Consider the following 14,194-nt stretch of genomic DNA (forward strand, 5'->3'; position numbering starts at 1 on the left):
TGGTTTCAACAGCATCAAGAGGCTTTTGAGTGCCTTAAATCATGCCTTTCCAGCCCACCAGTACTGGCATACTACAATGTCAAGGACCCAGTTACACTGACTTGCGACGCGTCATGTTATGGACTAGGAAGGTTCTCTGATCTATAGCGGCTGGCAGTTAACAGAAATGTGAAATTAAACGCAGTTATCTACATTCAGTGTGATCATTGACTCGAGAAAACATAATTAAACTTTCTACACTATCTACCTCGGGATATCAATCCCGTGGCAGAAATACAGAGATATTTAGCATAGCTGCTATTCCAACAAAGTAAAATTCATTTGTTTAACCCAAGCTGAAGAATAATGATGTGTATTTGATAAGATATAACTGCAGTCCAATATTATGTGATGCATTATTTCTATTGCCAAAATCTTTTACTGTTTTGAAAATGTTTAACTGCTACTCCTCTTTGACTGCTAACTGCATATTGGAATGAGCACCATGCAGTAGCCTAATCACAAGTAGTTAAGATACACACTTTTGGCTGTTGTATTTCGAAGTAGCAAGGTGGTTTCATTGCTACATTTGAAATTCTTGTTGTTTTTAAGAAATGCATTTTACCAATTAATATACAGAGGACACTGTGAAATAATATTATTAAGTCATTTATCCTCAAAATATTTTAGAATTATACATAGTTGTGTCTGTTTTTATCTGTTGGTTATTTAGAATCAGAAGCGTTCATCTAAACTAAGGTATTTTTTTTGTTATGTAACCACCACTAGTAAACTGTAAGTATATTACCAATGAATCCTCTCCCTGTAGAAACACTGTTTTTGGCACTTAGTAAAGTCCATGTCAGTGGATTACTTAAACTAACCAGGGTATTTGATCTTATTTTGAAAATTTTGGGACTAACAGGTGAGGTCTGAGTTTCCTCCCTGAAGGTACACATTTTAGACTCTTGATGTTAAGACCCTACCCATAATCCTCCAGTAGACCTACCTACTCAGGTGAATATAAAGTCAAGACAGAATCGCTCACAGACATCAAAGCTCAGCACAAGAGCATCCTGAACATCTCTATACACTGAGACGACATGGACACAAGAGCCTCCATCTCCATTCTGCTGCTGCTGTTTGGCATCTCGCAGGCGTCTTCTCTCATGGTAAGATCAGGTCTAGACTTTCCCTTAAATTATGAATGTTCCTAAAAAAGTAATTTTATCTTCTCTGTTTCTGCCTCCAGGAGGAAAGGTTTGAAGGATTGTTTGTGTCAGAGCCTGAACCTCTGGACATCACTACAAGGATTTTGGAGTCCAACAATGGTCAGGCACCTTGTAGATTTCTTATGAATTCATCAGTGTTTCAGAGAATAGTGGTAAACTGTAGTCAACATATATAGGTATGTTTTACTATTTCATCAGTATGGTTCTCTTTAAATACAGGATCTTCTGAAGTCTTGATTGAAGGAGATTTGGTGTTTCCCAAAACCAGAAATGCTCTCTACTGCTTTAACAACAACTGTTTCTGGAAGAAAAACTCTAACAACATAGTGGAGGTCCCTTACGTCGTGAGCAGTGAATTCTGTGAGTGAATCTCCTTCATTCATTGAACATATCTACGATTCATGTAGATCTCATTTTAAATCTCTCGTCCTTTTTGTTTGCAGCTGGTTATGAAAGATCAGTGATTGCGAAAGCCATGTCCACATTTCACTCCAAAACCTGCATCCGCTTTGTGGCCAGATCAACTCAGGCCGACTACATCAGTATTGAGAACAAAGATGGGTGAGAACAATCATACAGCATTAACAAGAAACATTTATCAGTCCTTATTTATATAAATAAATAAATAATTAACCTCTGTACTTCTTCTATCCTCTCAGGTGCTACTCTTCTCTTGGCAGAACTGGTGGTCAGCAGGTGGTCTCCTTCAACAGGCAAGGCTGTGTGTATAACGGCATCGTTCAGCATGAGCTTAATCATGCCCTGGGCTTTTACCACGAGCAAACCAGGAGCGATCGTGACCAGTACGTCAAGATCAACTGGCAGAACATCTCTCCTGATATGGCCTACAACTTCCAGAAACAAAACACCAACAACCAAAACACTCCATACGACTACACTTCCATCATGCACTATGAAAGAACAGCCTTCGCCATCCAGCCCGGGCTGGAAACTATCACACCTATTCCTGATAGAACAGTGCAAATTGGACAGAGACAGGGAATGTCCAACATCGACATCCTGAGGATCAACAAGCTGTATGGATGTTGAAGATGACATGTTTCACACAACCAATGCACAATATCATGATAGTTAATATGTAGATGAAAATTGGTGTAAGGTTATGTTTTTGTCTTTTGATGGTGTTGAATTTCTGAAATGTGTGTTGGGAAAAATAAAGCTAAACTGCAAGACAAACTCTAATTTTCTTTATAATTCAATGTCAAGTTTAAGAAAATGCTTGATTGTAGAATTAAAGTGCTGTACTTTTTAGGAGAAATTAAGCTTTTAGCATAAGTTCTGTCAGAAATGCAACGTCATTCATTATAAAAGGAGGCCCAATCACTGCTTGATACCTGGAGTATATTAGCACTCAACTCTCCGTTTAATTTTTAATTTTTTTTTCCTACCATGTGAAAGTGTTAATATTTTCACAGTGGAAAATCTGAAACACTATTAGGGCTTTTAATATCATATCTGCTATCAGTCACTCATAAGATTTTGCGTCAGCACTCCTTGCATGTCAATAACCAAATTTTATTGTTAGTTATTTTTACTAATAGAGGGCTACAATTAGGTCCAAATACATATTTGAAAGCAGGCAGAATTTATATCTTTTTTAGCTGTTGACCAAAACATATTCAAGTTACAGTTACGAGGAAGTCGTTGCCTTGCAATCCAAACATTGTGGGTTCAAATCTCCGGCCAGCAGGAATTGTAGGTGAATGTAGTTAATGTAGAGTGCTCTCTCCCCCCTCAATACCACGGCTGATGTGCCCTTGAGCAGGGCACCGAACCCACAACTGCTCCCCGGGTGCCATATCATAAATGGCTGCCCACTGCTCTGGGTGTGCATTCACAGTGTGTGTGTGTGTGCGTGTGTGTTTGTGTGTGTGTGTTAACTGCTGTGTGTCTGGACTTTGGATGGGTTAAGCGCAGAGCACAAATTCTGAGTATGGGTCACCATACTTGGCTGTATGTCACATCACTGTCACAGTTACAGTTATATAGTGAATACGGTCTTAAAGTTGGTGTCCCTCTCCCCTCTGTCCTGGACATTTTCCTTACACAATGCTCCAGCATTATCGGGAAAGAGCCCACCCATTCATCACACAGTCTCTTTCATCTCCTAATATCAGGAAGACTGTAACGGAGCATCAGAGCCTGCTCAACAGTTTTTTCCCCCAGGCTTTAAGAGCCCTGAACTCAAATCACCCATTCTTCCTGTGAAACTCCATACAAACCACCTCCCCCCTGAAACATGGACCATCTCACTTCCTACACTCCCCAATCACCCCCAATCTTACCAAATCAAAGGAATAACTGTCTGAAACTTTCTCTTTTTCGTGCAATTCGAAGTGTGCTACAAACAGTTAGTGGGGCTGTACAAAGCACCTGTAGTAACACTCTTCTCTATAAACAGTACACACTTTTCACACACACATTGCTGTGTCTACATAATTCCACAAAAGACTCAGTAATATGTGTATGTTTACATGCTTGCATTGTTCCCCAGCCAGCTGCTTGACTTCTGATGACTTTTTTGTTTGTTTATGTATAGGTAAACATTTATAGTATATTTATAGTCAAAATCTGTCAGTAAGTTAGTTGTGTATAGTTTTGTATTGTTTTACTTCATTGTTGTATGTCTGTATTTATCTAGCACCATGGTCCTGTGAGACACAACATTTTATTCCACTGTATGTCCCTACATGTAGCCGTATGAAAACTTGAAGTTGAATTTGAAGTTCACAGTCTGAGCTTCAAGTTGTGGGTACTCTCATCAAAATTGGAGGAAAGTTTAAGGAATTGCAATATGTTTTTGATATGTACTTTAATATGTACCTCCCTTTTTTCAAGGACCCATAAGCATTGTTTCATAGACAGACTTGGGCTATTCCTTCATGGTTTCGACATCAGTTAAGGAGCTAAATGTTCAGGAGTTGATTCTTAGTGTGCCTTTTGCTTTTGGAAGCTGTTGTTGTGTACCCCCATCATGTAGTGCATGCAGGTGAAACAGACAATTGTTAGGCTTCAAAACAAAACAAATCCATCAGAGAGATTGCAGGAACATTAGGAGTGGTTAAATCAACAGTTTGGTACATTTATGAGAAAAAAAAGAACACACTGGTGAGCTCAGCAGCATAAAAAGGCCTGGATGTCCACGGAGGAGGACAGTGGTGGATGATCAGAGGATCCTCTCCATGGTCAAGAAAAGACATTTCACAACATCCAGCCAAGAGAAGAACCGTCTCCAGGAGGTAGACATTTCACTGTCAAAGTATACAATCAAGATATGTACAATCTATACAATCAAGAGAAGACCTCACGAGAGCAAACACAGAGGGTACACCACGAAGTGCAAACAAGGATAGATTAGATTTTGTCAAAAAAAAAAATAAAACCCGGAGTGCTTTGGCAGTGTGAATAAACTCAATCGTGCAATGTCAGAACAGTTTCGAGAACATTTTTTTCAGAGATTAAGGACAACTTATCAATGTAGCTAATATCATAATAAGCACATTAAAAGCAAATTTTAACTTCTGTAAAATAAAATTTTAAAATCAAACTTTTATTAATTAAAAAATGTTTAACTGCTACTCCTCTTTGACTGGTTAATGCACAGTTGAATGAGCACTATGCAGTAGCCTTGTTGCAAGTAAAGATACACGCTATTAGCTTTTGATTTTCTAGGTAACAAGGTTTCATTGCTACATTTTCACAGTGGAAAATCTGAAACACTATCAGGGCTTTTAATATCATATCTGCTATCAGTCACTCATAAGATTTTGCGTCAGCACTCCTTGCATGTCAATCACCAAATTTTATTATTAGTTCTTTTTACTAATAGAGGGCTACAGTTAGGTCCAAATACATATTTGAAAGCAGGCACAATTTATATCTTTTTTAGCTGTTGACCAAAACATATTCAAGTTACAGTTACGAGGAAGTCGTGGCCTTGCGATCCAAATATTGCGGGTTCAAGTCTCGAGCCAGCAGGAATTGTAGGTGAATGTAGTTCAATCAGGACCACTTCCATCAAGTATATTTATGAAAATTATAATTGCATACAGTTGGTGTTGGCGGTATGGATATGTTCTGGGCAACACTCCACACGCCTGTCCATGCAGCCATGCTTGGACAGAGTGGGGAGAGCAGCAAACAAACCCCCCTGGGGTACAGAACAGAACCATTATAAGCATATATGATTACAATTCACAATTATGTCAGTTTTAAACAAAATGTGAGAGACTGCTTCCAATGAAGAGATTGTAAAGAAAAAACTAAGTTAGATCGGATTACAGGTTCAGTTGGTGGAGTTGGGTTGGAGGAGGGAGTTAATTGCAAGCAGCAATGCGATGGAAGAGACACTGAAGAATGGGAATTTAAATAGACCGCAGGTGATGGGTGTCAAGACTGGATTGGTACACGTCAGGAAAAGCTGGCTTTCAGCTGATTCAAGTGTGACTAACGTGGCCTGACTGAACTAACGCGATGCTCGATTTCAATTAGGACCACTTCCGTCAAGTATATTTATGACAATTATAATTGCATACAGTTAGTGTTGGTGGTATTGTTATGTTCTGGGCAACACTCAACACGCCTGTCCATGCAGCCATGCTCGGACAGAGCGGGGAGAGCAGCAAGACAAACCCCCAAAACAACCATATGCCAAAACTCCCCAACACAACTGATGCAATTTGAATGGCCAGCAATGAGAAATGTTGCTTGATACTATATTTATGGGGGAAGCGTCACCCAAACTCAGAGAGAAGCATAAAAACAAGCATGTTTCTTTAGCTGCTTATGCAAAATATTTGAATTAACTGTATGGGGGAAGCATACACCCCTAGCAGCAGCAGCAGCCTAATACGATGGCAGTTTGTATATCATTCAATTTAAGTGTCTAACATGCTGAAAAATCACATTAAGGGGGAAGCATACACCCCTAGCAGAAGCAGCAGCATAATACAATGGCAGTTTGTATATTATCCAATTTTAAGTGTCTAACATGCTGAAAAAAACACATTAAGGTGGGGGGGTGGGAGCATCACCCAAAGTTAAGAAATAGAGGATGTGCAACAAATATGTTCTTAAAATGCTTAAAGCGACTGTGATTGTAAAGGGTGAAGCATACGCCCCTAGCAGCAGCATCTGATATGATGGCAGTATTATCCAATTTTATGTATCTACAGTACCATGCTGTAAAAATCACAAAGGGGTAAGCATTACCCCAAGTTAAGCAACTGAGGATGTGCAACAAGCATGTTTCTTAAAATGCTTAAATCTCATGCCAATCCCGAGTACCCACAGAGCAGTACCGAATCCCGATCTCCAAAAGTCTCCAGCCTTGTTATATCTGCAAGACAAAAATACAGCTTCCGATTCTCTCTGGAAAACCAAGCTCCTGTAGGCATGCTGTGGGCGGAGCTATAATACTGATGTTTTGTGTTGTTTTCACGAACATATATTCACTTATGTGCTGATTTCCGACAAAAGACAGAAATCTGATGCAGTTGTACTTACCTGAATGGGGTCTTTACCATGTTTTAATAGCAAACGATGTGCAAGTCCAGCATCAACCTGGTCTTGTTGTGACGAGAACACAAACACACTTGCTACACTCCATCGCTTCCCCGAAAAAGCAAACTGCATCCACGTTTCATGTAATGCTAGGTTCTTTGAGAAGCTGAACATGGTAAACTTTCCCTCACATCCAAAACACACTTATTTGGAGACATTCTCGAACAAATCCTATGCAGCACTGTCAATGAATTCCTGATGAATTGTGTTTATGGCGAGGTCTCGCTCTCCTCTGGTTGACGTGCGCAGTCGTGCTTTCCCGAGAGAAATGCTCATAAGGAGTTCATCTCCATCATCATCTACGTCATTAGATCCATGATCGAAAAACTACCGAAACTTGTACAAGCCATAAGTAAGATTTTCGGCACAGAAAACTCCATTCATCCAAATTGGCCATGTTTAGCACGAAAATCCATCTCTTTAACACTGAACAACTCTGAATTCATGAAACACCATTGTAGCCCCCCTTTAAGCAAATGAGTGATAAATACGACCCCTTGCTGCGGCACGAGGAGCATGTAATATGCGTTAATGTTGTAGGTTACATAATGGAGGGTGGTAGTAACCACCTCAGTAGTCGTAGTCATCAGAATGGGAATGTGATGTCAGCAACGCTGTGCATTCAGTGATTAGTAGACACTGACATTACAGTAGAGACTGGAAAATAGTGGACGAAAAAGATAAAATTTCAATTATACAATAACACACATTAGAATGGAATCTGGAATCTCATGACCAGAGCAGAAAGCTGATGTAATAAGGGAGCAAAATGTACTGCTTTTCAGCTTAGAAACAATACTATGATAGTGAATAGCTCAATGAAAACACTTGACCAAATTTTCCTGTCATTGTATGAATTATACAGATTCATGAACCCATTTGTAAATGTTGTAAGCACTATCTGCATTCATAAGCCGCCCCCCTCATGATTCTTTGTTTAACAAAACCGGATGAGAAATCGTGTATTTTTCCATGTAAGTACAGAATTACTATTCGTTTTTTTTATATATCAGAATAAAATTCATTTCAGAGCTGCATTACAGCTCAAGATTCAAATATTGGTCTTAATTCCAAGCAAGTGCGAGCAGTTATTAAGTATATTAATGCAACCGCAGTCATGTTTTTTTCTCTCTCTCTGGTAATTTGCATATCATCGTAGGTCACTTAGTATGTCGCAAATCGAAGCATGACCACATGTAGCCTAAACACCATATCGAATTAGATAACGTCTCATGTAAACAGTCCACCGAATCTTTAAATCTGAGTGAAAAAATTAAATACATGTAAACATGGCTACTGAGATCACGTTCTTATAAGCCTATGTATAGAAGCCATAGAGCGATAAATGTGTGCATTTGAAGCTGTGTGCCTCTGAAACACTCACACGGCTAATGTGACATCAACCTTAGAAATAAACACCAGTGACATTGAGATTTCGCCGCTAATACAGCGAACCCCCGTTGAAATGCTTACACGAGAATGCTGGTCTTATTTAACCCTGTTCTCATAGCCTTATCGCCGTTTTCTTAGAGCGATTGCATGCTCTAGCTGCGTATTGCTCCAGGTGTATGAACACAGATGTATAAATGCTGCAGCAAATATGCTTAATATTCGTTCCTGCAACCGATGCAAAAAGATGTTAACCACCAGGCAACATACACAGCGATATGGATTAAAAGAGCATTCACTTATCTTAGATGCAGATTTCAGATGTTCTGAAACAAACTGCAACAGTTTGATTTGCAAGAGGGGCTGACGCGCTATTTTGTTTATTTTTGAATTATTAAAATTATGTTTTGATTGTGCGCCGGTTCCCGCCTCCTTCTTCCCGATGAATAGGAAGTTTTTATCGTTACAGTTGTGCCGAAGCCCGGGAGAAGGAGGGACGCGCTGCTGAAGATCCCTCGCCGCTGTGGTGAATCCGTGGTGCCCTCGAGCAGGCGAGGTATGTGCCGCCATGGACGCTCGAGGCGGTGGGCTGGAGTGAGTTGCTGGGGACGGGCGAGCTCGCTGCCGGCCGCCCACGATATGGAGGGGCGGCTGCCGTCCGTGAGGGAGCAGAGGAGTCGGCGCCGTTCGCCAGGGGGCCGGAGCCTGCTGCCTCCGCAATTGAGTCCGGAGGGGCAGGGAACGGGGGACTCAAAATCGGAGGAGCCGTCGCCGTCCGTCGGGCGGCGGAGGAGTGTCGTGCCGTCCGCCGAGGGCCATCCAGTGCCACCGCCAGGCACCGCGGAGGAGATCACCCAGCTGGTGGAGGGCCGAGCAGCAGTGCGTCTGGGAACCAGAAGTTTTTATCGTTACAGTACACATCAAGAACAGCTGACTGTCAGCTGATGCAAGCGTGACTAACGTGGCCTGACTGAACTAACGCAATGCTCGATTTAATGTACAACGGTCTCTCCCCCCTCAGTACCACGACTGATGTGCCCTCGACCAAGGTACTGAACCCACAACTGCTCCCCGGGGGCCATATCATAAATGGCTGCCCTCTGCTCCGGGTGTGTGTGTGTGTGTTCACTGCTGTGTGTGTGGACTTTGGATAGGTTAAGCGCAGAGAACAAATTCTGAGTATGGGTCACAGTTACAGATATATAGGGAATACGGTCTTAAAGTCGGTGCCCCTCTCCCCTCTATCCTGGACATTTTCCTTACACAATGCTCCAGCAGTATCATGAAGGAGCCCACCCATTCCTCCCAAAGTCTCTTTCATCTCCTATTATCAGGAAGACTGTAAAGGAGCATCATGTTAAATGTTAAATGAGCTTAATGTCCTGGAGATGATTCTTAGTGTGCCATTCGCTTTTGGAAGCTGTTGTTGTGAACCCACATCATGTAGTGCATGCAGGTGAAACAGGCAATTGTTAGGCTTCAAAACAAATAAAAAAATCCATCAGAGAGATAATAGGAACATTAGGAGAGGTCAAATCAACAGTTTGGTACATTTCTGAAAAAAAAAAGAACACACTGTTGAGCTCAGCAGCATAAAAAGGCCTGGATCCCCATGGAGGAGGACAGTGGTGGATTATCGAGGATCCTCTCCACGGTAAAGAAAAGACATTTCACAACATCCAGCCAAGAGAAGAGTTAGACGTGTAGGTAGACGTGTCACTGACAAAGTATACAATCAAGAGAAGACTTTACGAGAGCAAACACAGAGGGTACACCACAAAGTGCAAACAAGGCCAGATTAGATTTTGTCACAAAAAAAACCAGAATGCTTTGGCAGTGTGAATAAACTCAATCGTGCAATGCCAGAACAGTTTCAAGAACATTTTTTCAGAGATTAAGGACAACTTATCAATGTTGCTAATATCATAATAGGCACTTTAAAAGCAATTTTTAACTTCTGTAAAATAAAATCAGAAGCATTCATCTAAACTTATTTTTCTGCTGATTAGCTATGTCAATTATTTTATTTATTTATTTTTTATTATTAATTTATTTTTTAGTCATGTACCAACCACTAGTAAACTGTAAGTAGTTATGTGTTTTTGGCACATAGTAAAGTCCATTTCAGTGGATTACTTAAACTAACCAGGGTATTTGATCTTATTTTGAAAAGTTTTGGACCAACAGGTGAGGTCTGAGTTTCCTCCCTGAAGGTACACATTTTAGACTCTTGATGTTAAGACCCTACCCATAATCCTCCAGTAGACCTACCTACTCAGGTGAATATAAAATCTTGACAGAATCGCTCACAGACACCAAAGCTCAGCACAAGAGCATTCTGAACATCTCTATACACTGAGACGACATGGACACAAGAGCCTCCCTCTCCATTCTGCTGCTGCTGTTTGGCGTCTCACAGGCGTCTTCTCTCATGGTAAGATCAGGTCTAGACTTTCCCTTAAATTATGAATGTTCCTAAAAAAGTCATTTTATCATCTCTGTTTCTGCCTACAGGAGGAAAGGTTTGAAGGAGTGTTTGTGTCAGAGCCTGAACCTCTGGACATCACTACAAGGATTTTGGAGTCCAACAATGGTCAGGCACCTTGTAGATTTCTTATGAATTCATCAATGTGTTTCAGAAAATAGTGGTAAACTGCAGTCAAGATGTATAGATATGTTATACTATTTCATCAGTATGGTTCTCTCTTTAAATACAGGATCTTCTGAAGTCTTGATTGAAGGAGATCTGGTGTTTCCCAAAACCAGAAATGCTCTCTACTGCTTTAACAACAACTGTTTCTGGAAGAAAAACTCTAACAACATAGTGGAGGTCCCTTACGTCGTGAGCAGTGAATTCTGTGAGTGAATCTCCTTCATTCATTGAACATATCTACGATTCATGTAGATCTCATTTGAAATCTGGCGTCGTTTTTGTTTGCAGCCAGTTATGAGAGATCAGTGATTGCGAACGCCATGTCCACCTTTCACTCCAAAACCTGCATCCGCTTTGTGGCCAGATCAACTCAGGCCGACTACATCAGTATTGAGAACAAAGATGGGTGAGAACAATCATACAGCATTAACAAGAAACATTTATCAGTCCTTATTTATATAAATAAATAAATAATTAACCTCTTTACTTCTTCTCTCCTCTCAGGTGCTACTCTTCTCTTGGCAGAACTGGTGGTCAGCAGGTGGTCTCCTTCAACAGGCAAGGCTGTGTGTATAACGGGATCGTTCAGCATGAGCTTAATCATGCCCTGGGCTTTTACCACGAGCAAACCAGGAGCGATCGTGACCAGTACGTCAAGATCAACTGGCAGAACATCTCTCCTGATATGGCCTACAACTTCCAGAAACAAAACACCAACAACCAAAACACTCCATACGACTACACTTCCATCATGCACTATGAAAGAACAGCCTTCTCCATCCAGCCCGGGCTGGAAACCATCACACCCATTCCTGATAGAACAGTGCAAATTGGACAGAGGCAGGGAATGTCCAACATCGACATCCTGAGGATCAACAAGCTGTATGGATGTTGAAGATGACACATTTCACACAACCAAAGCACAATATCAGGATAGTTAATATGTAGATGAAAATTGGTGTAAGGTTGTGTATGTCTTTTGATGGTGTTGAATTTCTGAAATGTGTGTTGGGGAAAATAAAGCTAAACTGCAAGACTAACTCTTTTTTTTTCTTTATAATTCAATGTCAAGTTTTAGAAAATGCTTGATTGCAGCATTAAAGTGCTGTACTTTTTAGGAGAAATTAAGCTTTTAGCATAAGTTCTGTCAGAAATGCAACGTCATTAATTATAAAAGGAGGCCCAATCACTGCTTGATACCTGGAGTTTATTAGCACTCAACTCTCCATTTAATTTTCACAGTTGATGATGCTGATGTTTCATATTCTCAGTAAAGGAATCTGTCCCTTAAAAACTGTGATCGTTACCAGTATGGCAAGATCAACTAGGAGAATATCTCTCCTGATATGGCCTACAATTTATTCTAAGATTTTGAGAGCAGCACTAGACGAAATGACTACAACATGTGCACTGTTTTCTCTAATACATTAGAAGCTGTTGCCCCCATCAAATTGAAAAAGTTTAGAGAAAAATGTACTGTGCCATGGTATAACAGTAATACTCACTCTCTCAAGAAAGAAACTCGTAGTCTTGCAAATGGAGAAAAACTAACTACCAATTGTCTGCTCAATTGAGCTCCTTCCTGCAAAACAATTATCTGTATGGAGAATTTCAGTCAGGTTTCAGGCCCCACCATAGCACAGAAACTGCACTTGTTAAAAATACAAATTACCTGCTTCTTGCATCAGATCAAGGCTGCATCTCATTGCTAGTTTTTCTTGATCTTAGTACTGCGTTCGACACCATAGATCATGACATACTCATAGATCGATTAAAAAAACTATACAGGTATTCAAGGGCAGGCTCTAAGATGGTTTAGATCCTACCTGTCCGATCGCTACCATTTTGTTTTTTAAATGGGCAGTCATCTCATTTATCACCAGTAAAATATGGAGTGCCACAAGGATCCATTCTAGGTCCCCTTCTATTTTCAATGTACATGTTGCCCCTTGGTAATATTATTAGAAAATACGGAATTAGCTTCCACTGTTATGCTGATAATACTCAGCTATATATCTCAACGGGACCAGATTCAACTTCTAAATTATCTAAGCTAACAGAGTGTGTTAAAAATGTAAAAGATTGGATGACCAATAATTTTAACTCCTATTAAATACGGATAAGACAGAGATATTAATTATTGGACCAAAAAACAGTACGCGGAATCTTGTAGATTACAATTTGCAACTAGACTGATGTACAGTTACTACCTCTACAGTCAAAAAATAGACAGCAACTTGTCTTTTGAAAATCATATTTCCCATGTTACAAAAACTGCATTCTTCCATCTTAGAAACATTGCCAAGCTACGAAACGTTAACTGTTTCTGATGTAGAAAAGCTAGTTCATGCATTCATGACCTCTAGACTGGACTATTGTAATGCTCTTCTAGGTGGTTGTCCTGCTTCTTCAGTATAAAAGCTACATGTAGTCCAAAATGCAGCAGCTAGAGTCCTTACCAGGTCAAGAAAATATGATCATATTACCCCAATTTTACAATCTCTGCACTGGCTACCTATTAAGGGGGGGGGGGGGGGGGGTGAAATGCTCGTTTTCACTCAATATCCTGTTTATCTTGAGTACATATAGAGTAGTACTGCATCCTTCATAACTCCAAAATGTCTTTAGTTTTGTTATATTCATAAGAGAAAGATAGTCTGTACCGATTTTTCCCGGAAAAACACGACCGGCTGGAGGCGTGACGTGTGGGCGGAGCTAAAGAATCACGAGCGCCAGTAGGCTTTTGCGTTGAGAGCGTTTGGAAGCTGTGACATTACCGTGAGGACAAAACCAACCAAAACAAACCATGGCTAACAGTCAGATTCAGCGTATATTTATGATCCAGAATCAGATCCAGAGGCTGAAATTTAACAAGAGCAGCATCAACAACGACATCTCTATGTGGTATGTACTGAAACTGTATATATTTGCTTAGCGGTTTTGGAAAATGACTAAGTTCCACGTTGTCGTCTTTTTTTTTTTTTAAGCTGTACATGTGGAAAGTGCAGTTTGATGACAACATCGCATGTTGTTTACTTGATGTGCTTACGCGCCGATAGCTAAGTTAACAACACAGAGATATTTGAAGCAGTTTTACTCACCGCATGCGGTTCCAACACATGATCGTGACCCTTTTTCGTTGGGACTGCATTATCCTTAAGAAATAAACGATGTGCAAATCCGGCATCAAACTGGGCCTTGTTTGTAAAACAAGCATCTTCGAAATGCAGGGGAACAAACACTAACACTTACACAACTAAAATAAAAATAAACTCCATCCACTGGTGCCTTAATGCTGTTTTTCTTTTGGTAATCTGTGCAGGGTTGTCTTGCTCTGGCAACCAAAAACACACTCCTT

At 40.4% G+C, this 14,194-nt stretch overlaps 1 protein-coding gene across 6 annotated transcripts in view; it reads left to right on the plus strand.

The window, feature by feature from the left end:
• Nucleotides 1–11,876, plus strand: part of LOC113040175 (high choriolytic enzyme 1-like) — a 25,385-nt gene extending 13,509 nt beyond the window's left edge. For 2 of the 6 annotated variants that reach the window (XM_026198472.1, XM_026198473.1), the window contains exons 2-5: nucleotides 10,698–10,776; nucleotides 10,901–11,041; nucleotides 11,125–11,242; nucleotides 11,341–11,876. In XM_026198472.1, the coding sequence (XP_026054257.1) occupies nucleotides 10,698–10,776; nucleotides 10,901–11,041; nucleotides 11,125–11,242; nucleotides 11,341–11,731 (729 nt within the window). In that variant the 3' untranslated portion in view covers nucleotides 11,732–11,876. Of the gene's footprint in view, nucleotides 1–1,022; nucleotides 1,152–1,231; nucleotides 1,311–1,430; nucleotides 1,572–1,654; nucleotides 1,773–1,870; nucleotides 2,409–10,463; nucleotides 10,618–10,697; nucleotides 10,777–10,900; nucleotides 11,042–11,124; nucleotides 11,243–11,340 lie in introns of those variants that run through there. The other 4 variants (XM_026198470.1, XM_026198476.1, XM_026198469.1 and 1 more) reach the window with 4 other exon arrangements.
• Nucleotides 11,877–14,194: the final 2,318 nt, after the last annotated feature.

Source organism: Carassius auratus, chromosome 22 (genome assembly GCF_003368295.1).
Source record: "Carassius auratus strain Wakin chromosome 22, ASM336829v1, whole genome shotgun sequence".
NCBI lineage: Eukaryota > Metazoa > Chordata > Actinopteri > Cypriniformes > Cyprinidae > Carassius > Carassius auratus.